This window comes from Dromiciops gliroides, chromosome 3 (genome assembly GCF_019393635.1).
Source record: "Dromiciops gliroides isolate mDroGli1 chromosome 3, mDroGli1.pri, whole genome shotgun sequence".
In the NCBI taxonomy this organism is placed as follows: domain Eukaryota; kingdom Metazoa; phylum Chordata; class Mammalia; order Microbiotheria; family Microbiotheriidae; genus Dromiciops; species Dromiciops gliroides.
This window is the reverse complement of record NC_057863.1, coordinates 544,215,866-544,242,476: the sequence shown is the minus strand read 5'-3', so window position 1 is coordinate 544,242,476 and position 26,611 is coordinate 544,215,866. Positions and strand designations below refer to the sequence as shown.

The 26,611-nt window shown below is 45.5% G+C and overlaps 1 protein-coding gene across 1 annotated transcript in view; it reads right to left on the bottom strand.

Moving 5' to 3' along the window:
* Window positions 1–809: 809 nt before the first annotated feature.
* Window positions 810–26,611, bottom strand: part of PLEKHB1 (pleckstrin homology domain containing B1) — a 37,641-nt gene continuing 11,839 nt past the window's right edge. The window contains 7 exon segments of the mRNA XM_043998043.1: window positions 810–1,300; window positions 1,979–2,081; window positions 12,985–13,024; window positions 18,859–18,914; window positions 18,916–18,962; window positions 20,591–20,743; window positions 21,907–21,978. Of these exon segments, the coding sequence (XP_043853978.1) occupies window positions 1,158–1,300; window positions 1,979–2,081; window positions 12,985–13,024; window positions 18,859–18,914; window positions 18,916–18,962; window positions 20,591–20,743; window positions 21,907–21,943 (579 nt within the window). The 5' untranslated portion in view covers window positions 21,944–21,978 and the 3' untranslated portion in view covers window positions 810–1,157.

Genomic DNA, 26,611 nt, shown 5'->3' with positions numbered 1-26,611 from the left:
CTAAGAGGAAGGTACCCTGGGTTCCAAAGGAGCCCAAGGCACATTTCACCTCCTCACATCCTGGGGAAGTGGGGAGAGTTCCCTACATGCAGCCCCAGATCCCCGTATTTAAGCTCCCATGTGACAGGTTAGCAATTCTTCTGTTACTTCCCAGCTTCCTTGCCTGGGCAAATGAAACCCCTGCACCTGCCCATTCAAACACTGGGAGCTAGGGCCACCCCATAGGAGGAACTGCCCACCATGAGGACTGTCAGAACCACAGTTTATACTTCGGTCTGCCTGGCAGGGGCAGGGGTGAGAGTCAGGGAGTAAGTATAAGTAGGGGAGGGATGCTAGTCAAGGGTATTGGGATGAGGATGCCTATGGGCCTCTCTTTATTGAACTGTGCATACCAGTGTGTTTTAAGGGGGAGGAGAACTTCTATGTTTGTAGAGTGGGTATGTGTGCTAGCGTATCTGTAAGAATGTAGCTGTGTTTGGTGTGCAGGAGAGAAAGAAGTTTCTGGTTTAATTCCCTGGGTGGGAAGGGTATGTGGGGGTGGGGTAGGGAACTATGCATATGTGTCTAAAGAAGGGAAATGGGGAGGGGGAGTCTGTAAGATCTGAATCTCTCTCACATTCTAATGAGGGAGACAAAATGTAAACAACTACATGGATAATGGGAATATGACTGGGTTTGGAAGGATGTCCACTGAGGCTTTTCTGTCTTTACATGGGTGTATCTGTGTCTGTGGGCCCTTCTCTGGGTGTGTGTGTGTGTGTGTGTGTGTGTGTGTGAGTGAGAGAGAGAGACAGAGAGACACAGAGAGAGAGAGAGAGACAGAGACAGATGGAGATGTATGAAGGAACCACTCAGGCCTCTAGCCACAGCTTGGGGGTGGGGTATCACTGTGGGACAAGGTAAGGGCCAAGACACCTTATATCTATTCTGGTAGTTCGGGCACAGAAGGGCACGGGCATTAGAGAGACCGTAAGCCGGAGCTTGAACAGAGCAAAGGCTGAGGGGGCAAAACCCAGTCCTTAGGATTCTGGGGAGGTCAGGACAGGACCATCAAGGAGAAGTTTTTGCCACAGACAGACAGGCATCTAATCAGGGCCAGGGTCAGGGTCTCTGTCCAATCATGTGGAGAATCTTCTGGTGCTCCTGGGTATATGGCCTCAGAACCAGCAGGGCATCCACATGAGGGAACCCAGGGCTGCACCTGTGGCAGCTCCAGCCAACATGCCCATTGCTAGCTCGCCCCCAGTATCTCTGCCGTAGTATGGCGAGTCACGCAGGATGACGTGGGTCACTCCTGGAGCTGTGGGGAAGAAAGCAGAGGGCAAAAGGAAGTGTTTATTTAGGAAGGACCTTAGGGGAGGGTCCGGTTGCTTGGTCTTCAAAGCCCACTGTAAATCTGACCCTTCTGGGAATCTCTCCCTGGCCACACATAGCCAGCTCCTTTCAACTCACCATCTGTACTTTCAAAGGGTGCATAAATGGGATCTCATTCTCTGTCTTTCCCTCAGATTGGGAGAAGGTACCAGAGAGCAGAGCTATCTCCTGGAGCACAAAAGGAAAGACCAGCTGGGGCCCTGAGGGAACATTATGGGATAAGGGGAATTCAGGAAGGCTGGGGGCCTCAGAGGAAGAAGGCCGGCTTGGAGCCAATCTCAACCCCGAGAAGGAGTAACAGGGATTAGGAAGGAGGAAGGGAGGGCTAAGGATAGAGTTGGGAACCAGGTCTTGAGGCAGGGACTGGGGCTCATACAATCCCATAATCTCAGAGCTGGAAAGAACCCCAGAGAAAAGCTAGCTCAACCCCAAATCTCTGGAGGGCTGAATACCTCAACTGATAATGATCTTACAAGCTCAGAAGGTAGTTTATTCAATTCTGGACTTTTCCCCTTGGCAACCAGCCCATTCCCCATTAAGCCTCCCAAGCCCTTGAAAAACTCCCTTCTGTTCTGGGGCTGAAAGGCCAGGAAAGGGTCCTTACCTCCATACTGGGGCCCATAGTAGCCAGTGCGGATGTAGGTGGCATCGTGGGCATTGGGTGGCACCATCTGGTAATAGTCGTCATAGGGGTCATAGATGCGTACCTGGGGACAGAGTTGAAGTTCGAAAGTGGGGAGAGAGAGGTTTCTGCTCCAGGCCTCAGAGTCTTCAAACTCCCCCCATTCCTCCCCACAAGCTTCTAACATCAGACCTAAGTGTAGTCTTCTGCCTCATACCTCATCGTCTTGTTCCTGCCCTGACACCAGCCTTAGGTCCTAATCCTCTTCTCCCTGCTCCAAAGTCCTCATGCTGCCTTCTAAGGCACTAGCCCCTTTTCTCATCCCAAACCACCATATGTCTTGTTTCTCAGCTCGTCTTGCTAAATGCCTGCACCTTCCAGCGTGACAACCCCCTAAGAGATTCAGAGGGGAAAGGGAACTTGGAGTCAGCTTGTCTATATTACAGTAGAGAAAACTAAGGCAAGGGAAGAGATTTGGTTGAGATCACACAGTGAGCCAGGGGCAGAGCCACAACTAGCATCCAAGCCTTTGAGCCCCTAGGTGCTCTGCCTCCCTAAGAAGTAACTCTGATGAGAGAGAGGGACAGAGGAGAAACTCTTGGTCTTGTAACATCTTCCAGAAAACATCACCCTTTCTTTCCCAATTAAGCCAGTTTTCAAATTTGAGCCCCACAGACAGACTAAGAACTTCCTAGGGGCAAGACTCTTCCTCCTAGATCCCTCATAGCAACTATACAAGAGCATGCTTAGGGAAATGCTGGGAACGAAACAGCATAAACCATTTCTATTCCCAGGGTGTCTCCCAGGAGGAAGTGGATGGGCTTCTTCCTCTCTCCACGGTCCTGAAATTGATGTCTTCCTGATTCTACCTTTAGGAGTAGCTCCTAGGCTCCTCCTATCCAGAGTTCTAATACTATCTCCCTCCCCCCTGCACCCATACACTTCTGGCTCACCTATAGAAGTCCTCTATGTCACCAGGGCCAGGCACAATCTACCCACTGAAGAGGTGAACAAGGTTAGTGCCCCACTGTGTCCCCCGAAACATAGAAAAAGGGGCCTACCACATCACAGCTCTGTGAGGGAGGCAGTGCAAAGGTGAGGGCTGCCCATTTAAAGAGGAGGAAACTGAAGATCAGGGAGGTGGCTTGTCTAAAAGTTGTGTAACCGTTAAGGGAGAGTCGACTCAGTCCTTCTGGGAGTTGAAAGAAGACTGAGATAGGGCTCAACCCTTTAACCCAGGCTTCCGAAAAGGGGTGGGCAGGGGAGAGGAACAAGGCTGGAGAGGTCAAAGAAAAGGGCACGGGAATGGTGAGGTTTTTCTTTAACCCCCAGACATGCACAGGTGAACAAAACAATGGTGTGCAAGTGTAGCAGATGGGGTGCTTGAGAGAAACCAAGATGCACGGAGAGACAGAAAAAAGACAGAAGTCAGTCTAACTCAACAAACACTTATGAGTTGTCTAATGTATGTAAACCCCTGTCCTTGATGCTGGAGAAGGCACAGAGTTAAGACCCAGTTCTATTGAACGAGCATTTATTAAGCACCTACCCTCTGTAAGGCACTGTGCTTGTGCCTGGGGATAGAAAGACACAAACAAAACACTTCTAGGGACAGCTAGGTGGCGCAGTGGATAGAGCACCGGCTCTGGAGTCAGGAGGACCTGAGTTCAAATCCGGCCTCAGACACTTAACACTTACTAGCTGTGTGTCCTTGAGCAAGTCACTTAATCCCAATTGCCTTACCAAAAAACCAGAAACAAACAAAACACTTCCTTCCCTCAAGGAGCTGACATTGTACCGAGGGAGCACCCATGTGCACAGATACATCGATATGTGGTGATTTAAGGAGGGATGGAACACCAGCTTCTGAAGGGATCAGGGGAGGGGTCATTTAGGAAATGGCACCTAAGCTGCACCTTGAATAAATGAAGGAGAAGATGACAAGAGAATACATCCCAAGCATGGGGGATAGCTTCTGTAAAGGAGGAGTGAGAAAACACAGAGACACAGAAAGAGGCCCATGGACACAAAAACTGATGCACAGAGTCACAAATAGGTGGAGCCAGAGCCAGAGAGACAATGAAGAGGCTACTAACCCAATGGGCCCATTTATCATTAGACCGGGGTCCTAGGCCTGAGTCTATCCTACTGTCATTTCTCCCTATCTCCAACCATCAGAATAGACTGTCTAATGACCAGAGGCTGAAGCCAAAGCCAGAACCAGATATTCCTGGATCTTCCAAGGGATTTAATAACTGCCCATGTCCTGTGCTCCCTGAGATATACCCAAACACACAAAGCCCCAGATCGTGGGATTTAGGAGCATTAAAAAATGTGGCCCATGGGGACAGCTAGGTGGAGCAGTAGATAAAGCATCGGCCCTGGATTCAGGAGGACCTGAGTTCAAATCCGGCCTCAGACACTTGACATTTACTAGCTGTGTGACCCTGGGCAAGTCCCTTAACCCTCACTGCCCCACAAAAAAACCAAAACAAAACAAAATGTGGCCCATGGAGGTCCCCAGAGCCCATAGGATAAACTCCAACACTCTTAGCCTGATCTTCAAGACCCTCCACCATGTGACTTCAAAATCCTTCTCTAGCTGTATTTGTATCAATCTCTCACCTCCTGCCATTGTCTCAGGATCTCTGTCTCTTCCCAATAAGGAAATGCTCCTTCAGGGGCAAGTGACCCAAATCTTTCTCCAATCTTACTGTTATCTCCCACACAACACATCCAGTTCATTTCTGCCTCCCACCCTTCTTCATGTACCCTCCTCCCTATTCTTCAAATCTTTCCTGTTTTTCAAAGTCTGGTGACACCTCTTCTGGGAACCTTTATCTGATGCCTAGAACCAAAAAGGCTCTCTCTCTCCTCATCCCCCAAATCAGAGGGTGTGTGTGTGTGTGTGTGTGTGTGTGTGTGTGTGTGTGTGTGTGCGCGCCTGTCTGTCTCTTTCTCTTTTACTCTCTATCACCCAATGCCCTGTACCAGCTATTGCATTAGACAAGCACTATGGCCTGTGGGTAGAATATTGTATGTGTAGTTAGGAAGACTTAGATGAAAATCCTGTCCCTAATACTAGTTGTGTGACATTATTCATCTGTAAAATGGGGGTAATTCTCAGAATAATTACCTCCCAAGATTGTTGTGAGGTTCAAAGAAGATTATGTATATAAAATAACTTTCAAATATTTAAGATCTATATAAATGTCAACTATTATTATTAGTTATATTTGTACCCACTCATTAAATTGGGAGCTCCATGAGTGTAGAGACTGGGTCTTCTCAGAAGTAAAACTAGGAATTTTTGTGCCTGGAATGAGTGGCACAAAATATGCCCTCAACTGACTGAGGGAAAATGGGTAGAAGACATCTCTCTGTTGGGAAGAGACATAGACCCCAGGTCACTGGCATAAGATGCTTTGTGGGATGGTCACCATATAGGATTTGGAGGGGGAGCACAGTAATGTAGACCAAGGGAAGAGTTTACTGCAGTTCACTATCTCATAGCTTTCTATTTTAATTATTTTGCTAACTAGGCACTGAAATGCTATCAGTTCCCTCCAAGTTCAGTGCCTTGTGACAAGACTCCTATTGCCCTACCCTAGTTATGGCTCTGGGTAATATTGTCTTTGTATCTTCTGAAATTTAAGGCCTCAAATACAGCAAGAATTCAACATAATTATACCCAGTAGAATGTAAGCTCCTTGATTGCAGCCTCATTTTTTTGTCCCTGTATCCTCAGTGTTTGGCATAGTGCCTTGCACAGTACCTGGTATATAGTAGGCACTTAATAAATGATGAACTGGGCAAAGAGGAACAGGTCAAGGGACCCTGTGTTATGATGGGAACAAAGAATAGTTTCATCATTTCATAAGTAAGAGAAAGAGAGCAAGAAAGTTATTGTCAGAGAAAGGATTCTGAGAGTTCCAGATGTTGGGGATGGAGCAGTTCTAAGCAGAGTTCCAAGGGAAGGCTGTTGTTTTTTCCTTTTAAAAAATTGCTCATGCTTGTGTGGATAAAATATTATTAAATTTCAAAAACAAGACAAAGAGGTGAGTTAGTCTATATCCTTCTTTTTACAGGAGGTTGGATTCCAACCCAAGGTTCTTACTCCAAATCCAATGCTCTTTTTACTACACCACAGAGGAAATGGATGCCCAGAGAAGGGAGGGTCCTTGCTCAAGTTCACAGACTCTTGAATAAAAACCACCTTCAACAAGTCAACTAGCAGCAACTAGGTGGCGCCATAGTGCACAGAGCGTTGGACCTGGAGTCAGGAAGACCAGAGATCAAATATAGACTCTGGCACTTACTAGCAGTGAGACCCCAGGCAAACCGCTATGTCTGCCTCAGTCTCTCCTATCTGTAAAATAGAGATCATAATAGCACTGACTTCCCTGGGTTGTTGTGAAGAGCTAATGAGATTATACTTATAAAGTGTTTGGCAAACCTTAACATGCTATATTAATGCTGGTTATTTATTTTATTTTATTTTATTTTTTTATTGAGGCAATTGGGGTTAAGTGACTTGCCCAGGGTCACACAGCTAGTAAGTGTTAAGTGTTTGAAGTCGGATTTGAACTCAGGTACTCCTGACTCCAGGGCCGGTGCTCTATCCACTGCGCCACCTAGCTGCCCCTAATGCTGGTTATTATTAATACTATTCTTATTAAGGAAAATTTCGGCTATACGTCATATGAGTTTTATAGATTTTCTTTAAATAGTGTATTGCAACAAGGAATCAGAAAAAAACAAATATAATTTTAAGACTTCTACTGTGTTAAAATTTTCACTGGAACACACACGCTTTTTTTTTTTCTTCTCGATGTTATGGATGGTACTGCACAATAATAGCACTTACCTTCCAGGCTTGTTGTGAGAATAAAATGAGGTAAGTATAAGGAGCTTTGCAAATCTTAAAGCATTATGTAAATGGTAACTTTTATTATTATTATACATTTCCAACAGGAAATTTATTAACTATGGACTATGTGATCATCAACATTGTGTGTTGATCTACTGTGATGGACTGGATTCTTCTCACCAATGCAATGGTACAGAAGAATTCCAGGGGACCCATGATGGAAGTGGATCTCCAAATCCAGGAAAAAAAAATAAAAAAGAACTGTGGAATAGAGATGCTGATTGAACCATACTATTTCTTTTGCTTTTGGTACTGTTGTTTTTCTATTTTGAGGTTTTTCCTCATGGCTCTGATTCTTCTCTTATAATACAGAAATATGTTTAATGTTATTATGTGTGTATATATATGCATATATATGTACATATATACATATATATCTATATAACCTATATGAGATTACCTGCTGTCTAGGGGAGGGGAGAGGGAGGGGAAAAATCTGAAATTGGAAAGCTTGTATAAACAAATGTTGAGAATTATGTTTACATGTAACTGGAAAAAAATAAAATATTTTTATCAGAAAAAAAAACAAAACTATGGTCTACGTGCCTGGCCTTTGTGCTATGAACAAAGACAACAAAGTTGGTAACTGATTCCCTGCCGCACATGCCCGGCTTTGAATGCCTTCTTTCCCTCAGAGGTGGGGACTCCGCCCTAAGCACGGGCTGGCTCACCTGGAGCCAATCAGGAGGGTATATGCAAATGAGATGGTTGAGAAAATTGTTTCGCAAGACGGTCAGCCCTTCTCCTGTGCCTACCCATCTACAGGTGCCCCGGGGATTTAAGTAAGAACCAGTCTCTGACAGAAAAGGGTTAATTTATGGAAGGAAGCCCCCTCTGTGAGAGTGTTGGGCACACAGTTGGCCCTTCCCAACACAGACACACTGAAAACAGGCTGACTCACCTCTCTCCACCTCTGCCTCCCACTTCTCGCCCCCATGAGCACAGGACACATAGGGACCCATAGAGTTAGTGATATCTAAGGGAAATTTCCCACCTTTTTCTAGTTTGAGACTGGAGAGTCATCCACCAGCAAGGATTTTAGTCAATTCTTATTTTCTTTTTGTATCCAAAGAGCATAGAACAGTGCTTTGCCTGCTTAATAAATGCCTACTTGCCTGCCTGCTTCCCTCCCTCTCTTTCGTCCGTCCGTCCGTCCGTCCGTCCCTCATTTGTCAGGGGTCAGGGGTTGGGGAGGAAGCCCCACTCCTCTGATCAGCTTCTCTGCAGCAAAAGTCACAGGCCTCATTCCTCCTACCCCATGGTACTGTTCCCCAGCCACCCATTCCCTCAAGCCTATCTTCTTCCCTCCTCCTCCATCATTACTCTGCCCAAGTCCTCATACCCACACTCCCCCAGCCTGGAGCTGATCTGCCCAGAGGCTAGGCCATAGGTGAGCTGCTTTTGCTGCCAGTCCCTTGGCTGCCCAGCCAGGCCCGTTGTAACCCACACAAAGCAGCCCATCTAGAGTCACCTCCTGATGTTCTAACGTTGGCCTCCCGCGTCGTCTGAAGTTTTGACTACTACACATTCCTTGGGCTCATAACCTAAGACAAGGCTGTTCACGTGGTAACCCTTCCAACATATGCTGAATGCAACGATCAGGTGAAGGTACCAAGGAATGTTTAACCTCAGAGAAAAGACTTCAGGTGGAATATTGATGACACAGGTACAGGCATATGATTGGTCGTTGCCTGGAAGTGGTGAGGATTGTTCTGCTTGGCTAGAACTAGGAACAGGTTGGGGTTGGAGGGGGTTGAGAGTTGGAGTGGAGGGAACAAAGTGGCATAGAGAAAAGATTTTGGGATCAATATAAAGAAAGATATAAGCAGGGAATAGGTGGGAACGAGTAGAGTTGTATCAGTTGTGTCTGACCCTGTTGGTGAGCCCATTTGTGGGGTTTTCTTGGCAAAGATACTGGAGTGATTTGCCATTTTCTTCTCCAGCTCATCTTACAGATGAGGAAACTGAGGCAAAGGGGATGAAGTGACTTCCCCAGGGTCACACAGCTAGGACATGTTTGAGGCCAGCCAATTTGGCCTCAGGTCTTCCTGACTCCAGGCCCAGTGCTTTATTCACCGAGCTACCCACTTGCCTCAGGAAGTATAAGACTGAGATTCATATCCCAGCTTAGGCATTTACTAGCTATGTAACATAGGCAGAAAATGAGCCTCAGTTTCCTTAGCTGTAAAAATAGGGATAACAATCCCTTGTCTTACCTACTTCACAGAGTTGTTGTTGAGGCTCAAATAAGATAATGGCCAAGAACAACCTTGAATACCCTAAAGTGCTATCTCTGTGTGTCCATTATTACAATTTATTTATCAACAGGAGAATGGAGGGTCTCAACAAATATCTGGTTCCTACACACTGGCTGGACTTACCACTTGCTGGACATGTCGTAGCAGTGATTCTGGTTCATGTATAATAATGATGATGATAATAAAAGCTAATGTTTCTATAGTGGGTTTTTTTTTTTTTTTGGTGAGGCAATTGGGGTTAAGTGACTTGCCCAGGGTCACACAGCTAGTAAGTATTAAGTGTCTGAGGCCGAATTTGAACTCCTGACTCCAGGGCCGGTGCTCTATCCACTGCGCCACCTAGCTGCCCCTCTATAGTATTTTAAGGTTTTGAATCACTTTACATATGTTAACTCTTGATCCTCATAACAACTCTGCAAAGTAGGTGGTATTATTATTATCACCAATTTACAGATGAGCCAACTGAACAGAAAGAGATTTAGTGACTTGGCCAAGATTAGGTCCCTTTCAACTCTGAAATTACGGTATTTTCTGTGAAGTTTCCCCATCCTGCCTCCTTCTCCCCGCCCCTCACTCTCTCCACATGGTCCCCTCCCACCCAGAGGCCCATGGTGTCTCCCCCCTTCTATTTCTCCCACTCACAGGGCTGTCTCTGACCAGGTCTTCCCTGCTCCATCACCTACCATAACTCCCCTCAGCTCAAAGGTGAAAAGCCAAAGTCCTTAGGCTGGCGTTCGAGAGCTTCCATGGTTTCATTTCATGGACATCAGTCTCATCTCACAATATCCCGTTTACTTTGTCCTCTGGGGAATACTAGAAGGATTCCCCACCACCAGTTTCCCATGCCCACATACACTAGGCTCTGACCTGTCTCTGACTCTTCTCGGCTTGCCTTCCCTGCACCCCCTTCCCCTCTCCCCTACTTCTTCCCCAGCTCTTCCCTCTCCAAATCCTCTCTAAGGCCCAGCTCCTGCCCTACATCCTCTAGGAAGCCCTCCTCAATGATCCGGGTTCACAAGGATCTAAATCTACGCATCTCTTCCCATAAGGTATCCCCAAGCACACAAGACCTCTTGCTGATGATGGAGTCCAGACTGTCTCCAAAGCCAGAATTCTCTCTGTAGGTGCTGACTCCCTTGCCCCTTAGAAGGATCAGAGCCCCTTCATATATATATATATATATATATATATATATATATATATATATATATGCTCTTTTTCCATATATATATATATATATATATATGCTCTTTTTCCACTGCACCCAGTGATCAAGTCTTTCTGAGCTCTGAAAGCCACAGACTGGACAGGTGTGCCAGCTCCCCCAAAGCCCTCTCCCTCAGATGCAGCTTGCTCATGTATGCACATGCATGTATCTGCATGTACCTCTTTCAGTCTGCATGGCTATGTACAAATACATGAGGGCATGAACTTCATGAAAATGTGCCTCTGTGGGCATGTATGTCTGCATTACTATCTCTGTGCTCATGTCACTGGCACTATCAACTTGGAAATCAAAACCTATGGCCAGAAGGGATCAGTAACCACTTTGGAAGAAAGAGAGCCAAGGTACCAGGCCCCCGGGGCATTTCAGAATTCTAGAGCCCCAAAATGTCAGAGCTGGAAGGGCCTTTTGATACTGTTTGATTCAGTCTCATCATTATGCAGATGAAGAAATCAAGGCTCAGAGACAGCACAGAGTATATCAGGGGCTGAGGACAGTAAGACCATCCCCTTTCTCATTTGGGACACTAAGATTTGTAAATTCACGCAGGCAAAAGTTATATTTCCTCTTTTGTTTGTTGTGTCAATTTCTATAAAATCCCAGAGTTGAAAGGGACCTCAATCAATCAATAAACATTTATTTTGCACTTATTATGTACTGGGCACTACACTAAGCTAGTCAGTCCAACCTGCACAGAAATCATCTTTACAACATCCTCTGCCCCAGCCCGGAGACCTTCTGTATAGAGGACTCACTTCCCTGCATCCAGAGACACTGTGGGATAGTCCTAATTTGGGGGAATTTTTCTCTTAGGTTGAGCCAAAATTCCTTCTCCTTACTGAAGACTAAACTGGAGGACAGGGTTATGTATTCACATAGCAGCAGGTGCAGCTAGGACAGTGATCACTAAAAGCCAGTAAGGGTTCATGAAAACTATTTATACTAAACTAATCTCATTTCCTTTTTTGATTTACCAAAAACCTAGATTGGTAGATCAAAGAATGAACCGTCTCAGATCCAATAGATACCTGTATTTCGGCAAGACATTTGATGAGGTCTTTCATGGTATCCTTAGGAAAAAGATTGAGGGATGTGGGCTTGGAGGATTAAAGTTACACAGATTTGGAACTGTTGAATAACCAGCTCCTTCTCTGAAGTGGGATGGACACTGGGATTGTTTGGAAGATGGTGTAGAGACAAAGGGATTATCTAGATGATCCTGAGGGTCACACGAGGAGTAGGCAGTATGTTGGGAGGGTGTTAGGGCTGGGCATTTGGCTAATCAGAGAATTTCCCCAAACCTAAATGTCCCTCTCCCACCATTGTCCCCATATGGGTCACTTACCCAGCGTCTCCTTGCCCAAGAGAAGGGCCACCCTACATTGGCGTGCCACTCGCGGACCACGCACCTGCCCCGAGGCCAAGCCCGCCAGCTCCACAGGGGGACAGTACCTACTGCCCCCAGGGCCTCCTTCCACCAGAGGAAACAGGAGAAGGGAGGCTGGGGTGGGGGGTTAGAGGGGCATCTAAAGTCTTCCCCTTCCCCCAACCACTTACTTCATCTCCCAACCAGGAATCCTCCTATCGCCTCCTCATGCCATGTGGCTGAGGCTCAGAGAGGGGTAGTAAGTGAGCTAAGATCCAAAGAACCCAGGGCCCAGTTTAGGGGCCTCTCCCCCCTGTGCCTGTTTTAGAGTAAAGAAGGTAGATATCACTTCTGTTCTGATCTGTGATCTGATCTCACTGATCCCCTCATTCTTCTGCCCCCAACCCTGATGAATCCCCCACCCACATTTGGTGACCTCCTAAGGGTCTGCTTTCCTCAATTCCAGGATTGGAAGGGCCCCAGGTGAAGCCAGGGTTGCCATCCTTGGTCGCACCAGCCCCCACTCCAAAACACCAAGGGAGGAGGAGCCTACCTTGAGGAGGGTGGCTGTTCTATACCATGATGAGCTCTCTAAACATGATTGACATGGTCTCACAGTAACTCAGAGGCAGTCAGAATTAAAAAAGCTCTTGCCCATCATTCAGTTCATTCCCACCCCCTATTTAACAGAGGAAGAAACTGAGGCCAAAAAAGGAAAGGGATTTGCCCAAGGCCACACTGCTAATGAATGGTGGTCAGGGCTCAGCCCAGGGTTCTCTGTACTGAATTCTCTATCTCTCTCTATGGCCAACTCTCAACTCCCCCTCACAAAATTCCCTCTTGTTTTTTGTTGTCAGTACTGTTTTCTATTAAAGTAACTGTTGGTTGGAGCCTCAGTTTCCTCCCAGTCTCCAAAAGGCTTTCCCTGGGCAGGGGGACTAGACTTCCTCTGCTTGGCCCCAGAAGGCAGAACCAATGACTAGGCAGATGTCACAGGGAGGCAGATTTTGGCTCAGTATACAGAATCTGTCAAATGAAAGGGATAAGCTCTATGGGCAGAGGGAGAAGAGAAGAAAAAGGACAAGAAAAGAAAGAAAAGGAGGAAAAGAAGTGGGGGGGGGGGAGAGGGAAAAGGACAGAGGGAGGAGCAGAATGTTGCTTGTAGGTCTGACTCCTAAGAAATGGATGAGGAGAAGAAGGGGAGCTCACCGGGGTGGAGTTTGCTTCTAGGAGGGCGGACTTCCATGCTCTGCAAAGAAAAGAGGACTCAGTGTAAGGACCTAGGGCTTCCCAGGACTGAGACAAAACAAAGATGAATCTCTCTTGGCCTCAGGCTTTCCCTCAACCCCTGCCTTCAGTCAGGGGGAAGGGGAATAAGCATTTATTAAATGCCTACTCTGTGCCAGGCACTGTGCTAAACGCTCTATAAATATTATTTCATTTGATCCTCACAACAGCTCTGAGGTGTGTGATGTTATTATCTCCATTTCAGAGTTGAGGAAACTGAGGCAGAGGCTGAGTACTTACTCAGAGTCACATACCTAGTAACTGTCTGAGGACAGATTTGATTTCAGGCCTTGCTGACACCTCTGCACCATCTAGCTGCCTGTTCCTCCCTCCCACCACCCCTCGCTGAGAGTCCTGGACCCTTTCCTCAAGGAGTCCCCAGTCCGAGGGCCGTCACTGTCAAGAACTCCTGTATGAGGAGAGAGCAAGGCCCCTGTTCTCCTGAAGGTTCCATGGAGACCACGGTGCAGGAGTTCTTAGCCTTTTTGGTCATAGGCCCCTTTGGCACTCTAATCATATCAAAACCTACTTATCAAAATATTTTTTTAAAAGTTACAGACCACAGGTTAAGAACTCCTGCTCTAGGCCCAAGATGCTATCCCAGGTCCTGTTGATCAACCCTCTTCTCTTCCTTCATTCAGAGGCCTTCTCTGGGGACCCATTTGTGACCCTCCATTCCCCTCAAAACTGGTGAGCTTGCCAGACACTGATGCATGATTCTTAGTGGGCTAGGGATAGAGACTAGACCTGTGAGCCCATTGATTAGGCACTCCCCATGAGAAAACCCCCTCCACCAAGTCTGGTAGCTCCTCTCAGAGAGGTTAAGTCACTTGTCCAAGGTCACCTAGTCAGATGGGTGTTGGGTGGGAACTCTGAGTCTAGGTCTTGCTGATTCCATGGCCTCCTCTCTAGTCACCATGCCATATTGCCCTCAGTGTTTTTAGTTTGTCAGGCTTTTCGGAAGGTGTCTCCTTTAGGCCCAGGGGTTCTTGCCCTTCACTCCCACCATCACCATAGGCTGGGGCTTTGGGGGAAGACTCAAGGAGCTCCCAGACCTCAGCTCTCCTGGAAACTTCCAGAGGAAACTTCAGAAGGGCAGCTCCAGGAGGTGCCCCTGGGGATGGGGAGGCAGGGCTGGGCCCCAAACAGATGAGTCTTTGTTTATTGCTGGGACTTGGGGCCCAGCTACTGGCGGGGGTGGTAGCTGAAACAAGGCAGCTCTGTTTTCCAGCCCCAGCCCTGTTCACCCAAGTAGTTCACTCTCTGGGCCTCAGCTCTCCCCACAATATAGATGGGGAAACTAAGACAGCATTCCTGGCCTGCATCTGAGTCCCCGGGATGCTGCCTGGGTGCCACCCATGCAGGATAGACACCCACAGAGGGCTGAGGGGGCTGGGGTAGTAGGGACCGGTCTCGAGGATATGGGCGTATATATGTGCATGGTGAACACTTCTTGATATGGCTTGGCACGTTATTCTATGTATTCTGAGTGTGAGAGCACCAACGCAGCTTGGACCTTAGGCACATCCGTGGCTGGGGTGCTGGAAGGGCATAGTATCTGAGATTTAAAGCTGGAAGGAACCTTGGGGCTAATTTGGTCTAGACCCCTCATTTTACAGATGTGGAAATGGAAGTCCAGATTGGTGAAGGAATTTGCCCCAAGGTCACACAGTTAGGAAACAGCAGGTCCTGGTCCTCTGATTCCATAGCCCAGCACTCTAACCATTGCACCAAACACCTCCTGTGAATTCCCCACCTGTCTACCTGCGTCACATTCAGGGGGTGAGGCATGTATTTGGGTGAACATATCCTGGTGTGGGAGGAAGTGTGGAGTGATGAAAGAATGATGGAATTGGAATTCAGGAGAACTGGCTTAAGCCCCCAGCTCTGTTCATTGGACTAGCTTTGTGAACTTCATCTAGTCACAAAGTCACAGGTCATCTCTCTGAACCTCAGTTTTCCTGTTCCGTAATAATGAAGGTGCTGAATTAAATGATCTTTAACTTCCGGGTGGTGCAGTGGATCGTGCACTGGCTTGGAATCAGGAAGACTCATCTTTGTGAATTCAAACTTAGCCCCCTCAGACAATTCCTAGCTGTGTGACCCTGGCAAGTCACTTAGCCCTGTTTTGCCTCAGTTTCCTCATCTGATACAGTAAGCTCCAGTAATCTTTGGCTAAGAAACCTTAAATGGGGCCACCACTGAAATGATATAACAAAAATCCCTTCTAACTCGACCCTTACTCAGATAATTACAGTATCATGTGATCCATTCATTAGACTTTTCATACTATATTCCAGATCAATGTGCATCTTCCTTGTTCCCCCATCTCCTCTTCTCCCTTCCACTTTTGTGCTCACCCATACTCTTGGAATATGCTCCCTTCTCCTCTGCCTGTCGAAATCCAGGGGGCTCCTCTTTTGATGACCTCCCTGATCATCTTCTTGCCCAAACTGATCTCTCTCTCCTCACATTTTCCTGGAACGTTTTCTCTAAATTTCTCCTTGGCCTCTGTCACACCCTACTTAGTCATAGACTCACCTCTATGTCCTATCCCTCCATCGGCTGTAAACTCCCTCAGGGTAAGGCTTACATGGGGCAGCTAGGTGGCACAGTGGATAGAGTGCCTGGAGTCAGGAAGACTCATCTCTGTGAATTCAAACCTGGCCTCAGACATTCACTAGCTGTGTGACTCTGGGCAAGTCACTTAACCCTGTTTGCCTCAGTTTACTCCTCTGTAAAATGAGATGGGAGGAGGAAATGGTGAGCCACTCTAGTATTTTTGCTGAGAAAACTCCAAATGGGGTTATGAAGAGTCAGATGCTACCGAAAAGAAAACACACACACATAAAAACAACTGAACAACAAAAGGCTTACATTGTGTTTCACTTGTGTATAGCCAGTGCTAGGAACAGGGCTTTCACACAAGAAGCATTTAATGAATAGTTGTTAAATTGCATAAATGTGTGTTGTTGAATCTTACAGACCAAGGTTATCTATTTACACTGGTGCTTCTTTGCGTCTGCTGCCCCTCCCAGGACCTACAATGCCTAAGGCTTCTGTCACAGTGACTCCCAGGGCCTGGCCTGGAGCTCAGCCGGGGAGCTGCCTCTGGATGGTGGCTGACTCAGCCTCTCCAGAGAGGAGCTGGGGGAACAAACAGGCCTCCTCTTCCGGGCCATCCTCTGGGACATCCCCCCCCCCAAGATCTACATCAACACAGCCTGGAGCAATCTTCAGGGACTGCTCACAGCTCCCCTCTATCCCCAAAGCATGCTCTGCAGCCAAGACAACCTACTCACTCAAAGCTAAGGCTCTCCCCCAGAGAGCCTCCATCTGGATCCTTCTACCACCTCATTCTTCTAAATGCAGTCCTCACCTCCTGTGGGAAGCCTTGCTTGATTAATCCTCTCCAATATTAATGGTAAAAGTCAGGGGCAGTGTGTCCCGTCTCTTACTCATTTCCCCAACGAGGGGCTCTCTAAGGGAAAAAACTGTGTGGTCTCTTATTTTTGTTTTTTTGTTTGTTTGGTTGGTTTTTTCTTTTTTTTGCTGAGGCAATTGGGGTTAAGTGACTTGCCCAGGGTCACAGAGCTAGTGCCACGTGTCTGAGGCTGGATTTGAACTCAGGTCCTCCTGACTCCAGGGCCGGTGCTCTATCCACTGTGCCACCTAGCTGCCCTTTGTGTGTTCTCTTTTAGACCAGGCTCCTCAGAGGCCAGGGGCCATCCTTCCCCTTTAGACTGGGAAATCCTGACTTTAGAACTGCTTGAACAAACATGCCTTCTTGCCTTCACAAGTGTTCAGCCAGGGTGTGGGGAAGGAAAGGATGGTTCCTTTTATAAACTGTTACCCAATAGAAGTGAAATACTAAAATCACCTTGACTGAACCCATCAATCAGAAGCTTAAAGAGGGCAATGTCTTCATCCTCCCAGTGATGTGGGGGCATAGGTCCCAGGACTTAGGGTACCTGAGAGACCGTCTAGTCAAACACTCATTTTTTTCCAAGAATATCTTATTACATCTTCTACATGGTTCAATGTGTCTCTTCCCCCTGACCCTTTCAGAGCACCATCCCAAATAACAAAAGAATGAAAAAGTGAAAAAACAAGCTTGAAAAAAGTCCTATTCAGGATTCCACATCCCCAGTCCCCGGCCTTTCTCCTATTTCTTCTTTTTTAGGATCAAGTTCCAATCTCTTCATTTTTCAGATGAAGAAGATGATGCCCAGAGGGAAGGTGACTTTCTCAAGGTTATACAAGTGTGTTGAGGGGCAGGAATTGAACCTAGGTCCTCTGAATCTAGAGCTAGTTCTTCCATTGAATTGTGCTTGCTTCACCTGTGCAAACAGCCCCAGGGTTTCCCCTTCCTTGTGACACCTTTCCCCTTTAGAGAAAGGTCTGTGCTGAGGCCCTGCTCTCCTGATTGGCGACTCCCTCTCCAGGATAATAATGGTGATGATGGTGGTTGTGAGAGACAACATAGTGTGTTTTTCTCAGAGGAACCATATCCCGGTTGTCCATTTTGTTATTTCCTCAGTTTCTAGCTGACATCCTGCCATTGTGTAACTTCAGGGACATGCTGGCTATACCATAAATCTCAGCCCCACAGCATGAACTCGTGGTCAGCTCATGATCAGAGTATGCTATACACCGTGCCATTCTCTGATTGGGTTAGATGTCGCATATAGATTGTAAGTCCTGAGGACCAGCCAGTGGAAGTCGGACAAGGGTGGGAGGGGGTGTTTTGTTAGGATCATATATAATACTTGTTTCTGAACTTGTGGGCGCGTACTCACCATACATGGGTATGCACCCTTTCTTGCGAGAAAGAAATTAAACTTTTTTTTCTTTGACTCTGACTCCAGGTATTTATTTTGTCTTTTCTTTTTCTTTTCTTTTTTTTTTTAGTGAGGCAATTGGGGTTAAGTGACTTGCCCAGGGTCACACAGCTAGTAAGTGTTAAGTGTCTGAGGCTGGATTTGAACTCAGGTACTCCTGACTCCAGGGCCGGTGCTTTATCCACTGCGCCACCTAGCCGCCCCCTTCCCAGGGATATTTATTTTGATTAGGTGGTCTTTTGTCCCACACAATGGTAGTCATAGTTAGCATTTATAAAGCACCTAATATGTGCCAGGAACTATGCTCAGTACTTTACAAATATCATCTCATTTGATCCTCATGACAACCCTGAGGGAGGTGTTGTTATCCCCATTTTATAGTTGAGAAAATGGGGCAAACAGAGGCTAAGTGACTTGCCCAGGGTCACACAGTAGTAAGTGTCAGAGGCTAGATTTGACTCAGATTTTCCTGGCTCCAGGCCAGTGATCAAACTCATCCATTGAACCATTTAGCTGCTACCATTTTAGGTCGGATTTGAACTCAGTCCTCCTGAATCCAGGGCCAGTGCTCTATCCAGTGCGCCACCTAGCTGCCCTGCTATCATTTTAGGAAGGACTTTGTTTCACCTTATCCCAACCTGAAGACACTCTCCTTACTCTTCCTAACGTGCTACTTCCTCTACCCTAACGTTAACCCCTCCCCCTCTCCACCTTTCCAGCTCCCTCAAATGTATTGTCTTTCCTCATTAGAAAGTAAGCTCTATGAGGGTAAAGACACCCTAGTTTGTTTGTATTTGTATCCCTGTATATGTACACTATTGTAAGTGCTCTGTGATCCTTCTCCTGCCCAGCACTGACATTCCCGCCTCCCCCCTCCAGGAAGGAATGGAAAGAATAAAGACCAGAGGCCTTCCTCCCCAGGGCCCAGTCCTGTCAAAGCCCGGGAGCCACTCACAAAGCCTCATCCTTCGTCTCAGCACACAGTGTCAGGCGGGGGGCCGTCCTCAGGTACAACCATCAGGAGAGAGTCCCGGTTCCGGCCTTCAGGCAGCTGGACCTCTGAATAGCAGAGAACAAAGGGAGAACGTCAGAGAGGCTCCAAGCCCTGCCCAGTGTGGTCAGTCCCAAAGGCCCCTTGAATGCTCTCATCCCAGGACTCTTGCTCACTCTAACCTAAGGCAAAAGCTTTGGGCTAATGTCCTGTAAATAAGGAACCAGGTTTTGACAGGTTTCTTTGTTGGGCCCTGTTAACACTTCTGCTGTCAGGCATAGTCATTTGTTGGAAACTTTCCTGAGTTTGTATGCAAAGATCACTACATAATTCACATGTTGGGGGCAGAGAGGGTTAAAGCTCCGAACCTGGAATTGAGAGACCTAAGACGCAGGGCCGGCTCTGCCACCAACTCCCTGCATGAAAGCTAAGTCCTATCCCTTCTCTGCACCTGTTTCTTCCTCTACAAAACGAGGGCATTGAACCAGATGGTGTTTCATATCCCTGCCAGCTGTTATTCTAGGGTACAACCTTTCACACACGTTTATTCTTCATGATAGCCCCTGTGAAGGAGGGTCAGTAGGTGTTATTGTCTTCATTGGGCAACTGGGGAAACTGAGACCCAAAGAAGGAGAAGCTGACTTATTTACTTAAGGTCACGCAATGATTACACAGAACTCAGGTATCTTTCCCTGCCCTTCCCAAAGTACTAGGATTTCAAAATATCATCATCATCAATTAATTAATTAATTAAAATTTTTTTTGTGGGGGGTAATGGGGGTTAAGTGACTTGCCCAGGGTCACACAACTAGTAAGTGTCAAGTGTCTGAGGCCGGATTTGAACTCAGGTACTCCTGAATCCAAGGCCGGTGTTTTATCCACTGCGCCACCTAGCCACCCCCTATTAATTTATATAACACTTTAAGGTTTGTAAATTGCTTCACAAATATTATCTCATTTTATCCTCACAACAACCCTGGGAAGTAGTTGCTATTAGTATCTCAATTTTACAGAAACTGTAGAAACTGAGGCAGACATAGATTAGTTGACTTGCCCAGAATCACACAGCTAGTGAGTGTCTGAGGCAAGATTTGAACTCATTTCTTTTGTTCTCTGGGTCCACCAAGTTGCACAGGTGAATTGTATTTCTATATCATGACAAGGATCATCAGACTTGAGCCCTAGGAGGGGCTTTTCTTTTTTTGGGGGCGGGGAGGAGGCAATTGGGGTTAAATGACTTGCCCAGGGTCACACAGCTAGTAATTAATTGTCTGAGGCCGGATTTGAGCTCAGGTACTCCTGACTCCAGGGCTGGTGCTCTATCCACCTAGCTGCCCCTAGGGGCTTTTCTTGATAGAAAAGGCTCTGATGAGCCTCAAGCAGACCCCTGATTCCTGAACTTTGCCAGCTACTGCTCTCTCTTTCTTGACATTAGCCAGAGTTGTGTCTTTATCCATAACAAGCTAAAGGTAGATCATTTCCCCATTATGTTTACAAGTACTTGGGATTCTATTGGGGTTATGATGAGATGAGGGGGAGAAGTTGCCCTGAGCTGCTAGGGCTGTACATCTGACAGCTCAGGCCACAGTTCCCTGCAATATGCCTATTGGTTTGTAAATGTCCATCCCAATGGTGGTCCTGGGGAGGGGAAGGAAAGAAGGAAGGGAGGTGGGATAAAGAGCCTGCTCCCTCTCACCTGGGCACTCCTGTCCAGTCTTCACCTCTCTGCAATTGAATCGGATCAGCACTCGGTCCTCTTCCTCCTCCAGGCTATCATCCTTGTAGTAGCCCAAGGTGCCGTCCAGCCACAGAGTGAACCAGTTCCGCTTCCAACGTCGAAGGATGGAGCCTGAAGGGAAAGGGCCAACCACCTACTAGCGGCTCCCTCAACCAACCCCTTAGTGTTGGGGAGGATGGCCTTCTATGATTACTACCTTGTGTTTTCCCATAGCTCACTGGGCTTGTCTCCTCATTAACAGCAACAAGAATAACAACTCACAGGTTTGCAAAGCAATTGACTTTAATTATCTCATTTGATCCCCATAATAACCCTGGGAAGTAGGTGCTATAATTATCCCATTTCATAGATGAGGAAACTGAGGCTCAGACTAGCTGAGGATCACACAGCTCTTAAGCATAAGAAGCAGGATTTGCTTTTGTCTCCCTTTGTTAAATTGAAAATTCTTTCCAGATTACCATGGTGCTTCTCAATGTATCCCTAGGCTAGCAGACAGTGGGAGGGTCCCATCTATTACTTCATTTGATTCTCACAACAGCCATATAATGGAGAGGTTGGTTAGGGATTCTAATTATCCCTCTTATACAGGGGAAAATCCAAGGCCTATCAGAGCAGGGAAAAGAGCATTCCCATTTTATAGAGGGGAAAACCAAGGGTCCAGAAGGGGGAAGGGACATGCTCAGTACTACACAATGAACCATTAGCAGAGATGGGACTCAACCAAGGTCTCCAGGCTCCCAGTAGGCCCAGGGATTCTTTGCACTTTAAAATCTTTGCCCAAAGGTACCCTCAAAGACACTTTGTATACCTCTAAGCATCCATGAGTGTCAGCTCCTACCATCATTAGTAAAGGGCTCTGATGAGTGACCTGTACAGCATCTTAGACGGCTGGAATCAGAGAGGCCAAATAATCTAAGACCACCTTATTTTACATTTGGGATAACTGAGGAAGGAAGATCCTGGCTCTCAAATCCAAGTCCTTCTATTTCACACCAGGCTGCATGCCCGTACGTACAAGAGGCAGTGGAAGAAAGTTACGGTGTGATTCAGGAGAGCCAGCTCCCATGCTTACCGGGTGATCGAGCCTCTGAACTTCAGTATTCTCAGCTATAAAATGTGAGGGCTGGATTAGATGAGCTCAAAGATCTCTGACCTTTTTTGGTTCCTCTAGAAGTCTCATCGGTGCTTCCCCCACCAAGGCCTCCAGAGACCCAAACCTCCCCAGTGCCCATCCAGTCCCTCCACCCAGGGGAGCCAGGGGCTCCATCACTCACTCTGTCTCCAGAGCCAGCCGGCCTTCACCAGGGCCATCTCTTCAAAGGGACCTTCCAGATTTGGGCCGGGACCTGCCAGACAGTGGGGAACAAGGTGTCTCTAGTCCAGGATTTCTTAACTTTTTGTATCATGAACCCCCTCAGCAGCCTGGTTTCCTGAACCCCTAGAGAACCCTAATCAGGTGAATGTTTTTAAATGCACAGAAGATACATAGTATAACAAGGGAAGCCAATCATATTCAATCAAAAATAACTGACAAAACAAATTCACAGGTGCCCTTGATCCATATACCTCCTTTTTGTGAGACTCATTTTCCTTCCCAGACTCTAAATTTAGGCCCTAGGTTGTGGTGGGGGTATCAGTTATTCTTCCTGAGGCTGAGATGGAACAAAAGGTAAAACCCTACTAGAGCCTTCCCCAGCCTCTCCTATATCCATTCTGGGAAGATGTAGGAGGAGGTAAGGAGACTATGAAAATCCCAAGGATAACTGAAACCTATAGATAATCCAAATGCTGAATATTAGTCCAAAAGCTTCAGCCTTAATTGAACTCAGCTCCACAGACATTAACTAGATGTTAATTTGTACAAGGCGCTGGACACAAATGTGAAAAATAACAGTTTCTACCTTTAAGGTAGAGTCAATATGCAAAATATAAATATAATATAATCAATCAATTAATAAACACCATTAAGCACCTACTATGTGCCAGGCACTATGCTAAGCACTGGGGATACAAAAAGAGGCAAAAGACAGTCCCTGCCCTCAGGGAGGTTACAGTCTAATGAGGGAGGGAAAATGCCAACAAATAATAGACAAATCAAACTATATACAGGATAAATAGGAAATAATTAACAGAGGGAAGGCACTGACATTAAGAGGGATTAGGGGAGAAGCTCTTTGAGGTCGGGGGCTGCTGTTTTTCATTTTGTCTTTGTGTCCCCAACTCCTAGGACAGGGCCTTGTACCTAGTACATACTTAATAGATGTTTGGTGGATTGGCTTGGCTACAAAGATGAAGAACAACAAAGCTCTGGTCCTCAAGGAGCTTACAATCTAACAAGAGGAATACAACATGTCCATGGATGAATCTAATACAAGGTAGAGTATTATAGGGGTAATGGCTAAGTCGTGAGGATTTTTCTGTAGAAACTAAGAAGTTTATGATAGAAATGCAAGACCAGGGGGCAGCTAGGTGGTACAGTAAATAAAGCACTGGCCCTGGATTCAAGAGAACCTGAGTTCAAATCTGGACTCAGATACTTGACACTAGCTGTGTGACCCTGGGCAAGTCACTTAACCCTCACTGCACTGCCAAAAAAACAAAAAAGAAAAGAAAGAAATTCAAGACCAAGTCATTGTCTCTAGAAATTACAGCAGGGTTTAAAGAGCCCGGAATTAATGGTCAATGTAGATTATACAATGAAACAGTAGAAATTGGAGAAGATATTGGGTTCCAATAATTTAGCATCTGCCTGCCAAATATTAGTGGGTGAGGACCTCTTGAATCAAATTATATATCAGCAACTTATTATCTTTCACTAAGTAGCAGACAACAAATAAACATCCTATTGAACTCAACCAATAAACCATATTATAAATTATACTGTATATAGATGATATATATATATATTATACATTTGTATATAAATTATACTGGTCCCATGAGGACAATTAGCACAGACTGAACTGTCACCCATAATCATCTGGACATAACAATGATCAACACAAACTAAAGAACACTATTTCTATTTACTATTTTTGCCTTTCTGCATTTGACCGTGAGGTTTTTGTACCCTAATACATGGTCAATTTTCATGTAAGTGCCATGTACCACTGAGAAAAAGGTATATTACTTTCTTTTTTTCTTTTTTCTTTTTTTATATTTTTTAATTTTAGTAAGGCAATTGGGGTTAAGTGACTTGCCCAGGGTCACATAGCTAGTAAGTGTTAAGTGTCTGAGGCTGGATTTGAACTCAGGTACTCCTGACTCCAGGGCCGGTGCTCTTATCCACTGCGTCACCTAGCTGCCCCGTAAGGTATATTACTTTCTATCCCTACTTAATTTTCTCTAGAGGTTTATCATATCTAACTTTTCTAACATTCTATTTACCTCCTTAACTTCTTTCTTATTTATTTTGAAGTTAGATTAATCTAATAATAACAATATTTCTAAAAGAAGTCACCAAACCAAATACTCATCATGTCCAAGCTCCATGGAATGAAAGACTCTCAAAATAGGGACATCTAGCAAAAGAAATCAAAATCTTATGGGAATAGGATGAGGGCCAAGTCATCCCTGCTATCTTGTAGGCTACTAGTGTTACAGTGAGGAAGCCACTGGGTGACCCAGTGGATGGAGCCCCTGACCTGGAGTCAGGAAGACCTGAGCTCAAACAGGGTCTCAAACACTAGCTGTGTGACACTGGGCAAGTTACTTAACTTCTGGTGCTTCAATTTCCTCATCTGCGAAATAGGGATAATAACAGCCCCTACCTCACAGGGTTGTTGTGAGGGTCAAATGAGATCATATTTGTAAAGTGGTGCCTGGCATATGGTAGGTGCTAAATAAATGCTATCTCCTTCCCCTTGTAATGACTGGAATGATGCCACCTACTGGAGACTTGCTGTGGGAAAGCTCAGCCAGGAGGAAAATGCCTCAGAGGACAAGGCCATGTGGCTTTTCCTTGGCGTCAGGAAATGACGTTTGCTCATGGGTGCTGTCTATCAAGGCTACCAGCCAATCAACTTGAGGAGCCTCCTGTTTTCTGGGAGGAGACAGGAAGGAGGAAAGAGAGCCTGTGCGGAGAGCTCTCGCTCTTTTGGGTTCCTGACTTGATGGTGGTAGGGGCAGCAGAAGACTTCACAGGAAATTTGAGGAAAGATAGGAATGCCAGGCTGTTGGAATTCTGTTCTCAATCTTTTTCTTTCTATTTTTCAATAAACCCTTAAAAACCTAAACTCATTTTATCAGTGATTTTAGTCAGTTTCCCCCAAAACTGGGGGAACAGATTAGAATCCACATTTAGAATCTTAAATTACACACCCTACTGCAGTTAGAATCAGGATGCTTTCAGTGAGTGAGCTTACACAAAACGAGTTGACACCCTACCACTTTTATTCAATTCATAGGCTAACAGAACTAGAGCTAGAAGGGACCTTAGTGGCCTTCTGGTCCAACTCCCTCATTTTATAGCTGTGACCTTGTCTAAATTTCTACAGGTAGTATCAGAAGCAGGATTTGAACCTAGGTCCTCTGATTCCAGAAGTAGTCCTCCTCCACTTAATCACATTTGCTTCACCTATGCAACAGTCCACAGAACACTAAATATAAAAGAAGAGCATAATAGTAAATTGTTCAAGAACACTTTCTATAAGAATACCATTGAGGGGGCAGCTAAGTGACACAGTGGATAAAGCACCGGCCTTGGATTCAGGAGGACCTGAGTTCAAATCCAGCCTCAGACACTTGACACTTACTAGCTATGTAACCCTGGGCAGGTCACTTAACCCTCATTGCCCTGGGAGAAAAAAAAAAGAATACCATTGGAAAAGAGAACAAGATAACAGTGATAGCTAGTATTTATAGAGTGCTTTAAGATTTCCAAAGCATTTTACAAATATTGACCCATTTGATCCTCACAACAACCCTTTGAGGTCGATGCAATTAATATCCTTCCTTTACAATTAAGGAAACTTAGTTCCAATATTATGTAAGCTATTTGGAAAAACAGATGAAGAAGTCTTACCAAATTCTTTTTACAACAAAAATATGGTGCTGATTCTTAAACCAGGAAGGGCAAAAACAGAGAAAAAAAAACTATAGACCAGTTTTCCTAATGAATATTGATGCAAAAATTTTAAATAAAATACTTGCAAGGAGATTATAGCCATATATCACAAGGATCATACACTATGACCAGGTGGGATTTACACCAGGAATGCAGGGCTGTTTCAATAATAGGAAAACTATCAGCATAATTGACCGTATCAATAACAAATTGTTATGATTATCAGAACTGATTATGATTGTTATGATTATAAGAAATGATATGATTATCTCAACATTGCAGGAAAAGCCTTTGACAAAATACAACACCTATTCCTATAAAAACACTAGAGAGCTTTGAAGAAATTTTCCTTAAAATAACTAATATCTCTCTAAAACCATTAGCAAGCATTATTGGTAATGGCGATAAGCTAGACGCCTTCCCAATAAGATTAGGGGTGAAACAAGGATGCCCATTATCACCATTATTATTCAACATTGTACTAGAAATACTCGCTATAGAAATGAGGAGAAAAAGAAATAGACGGAATTAGAATAGGCAATGAGGAAACAAAACAATCATTCTTTGCAGAAGATATGATGGTACACTTAGAGAATCCTAAAGAATCAACTAAAAAATCAGCTGAAATAGCCAACAACTTTAGCAAAGTTGCAAGATTTAAATAAACCCATATAAGTCACCAGCATTTCTATATATTACTAACAAAGTCCAGCAGCAAGAAATAGAAAAACCAATTCAATTTAAAATAATTATAGACAGTCTAAAATACTTGGGAGTCTATCTGCCAAGACAAACCCAAGAACTATATGAACACATTTACAAAACACTTTTCACATAGGTAAAATCAGATCTGGACGACTGGAAAAATATTAATTGCTAATGGGTAGGCCAAACTAATATAATAAAAGTGACAA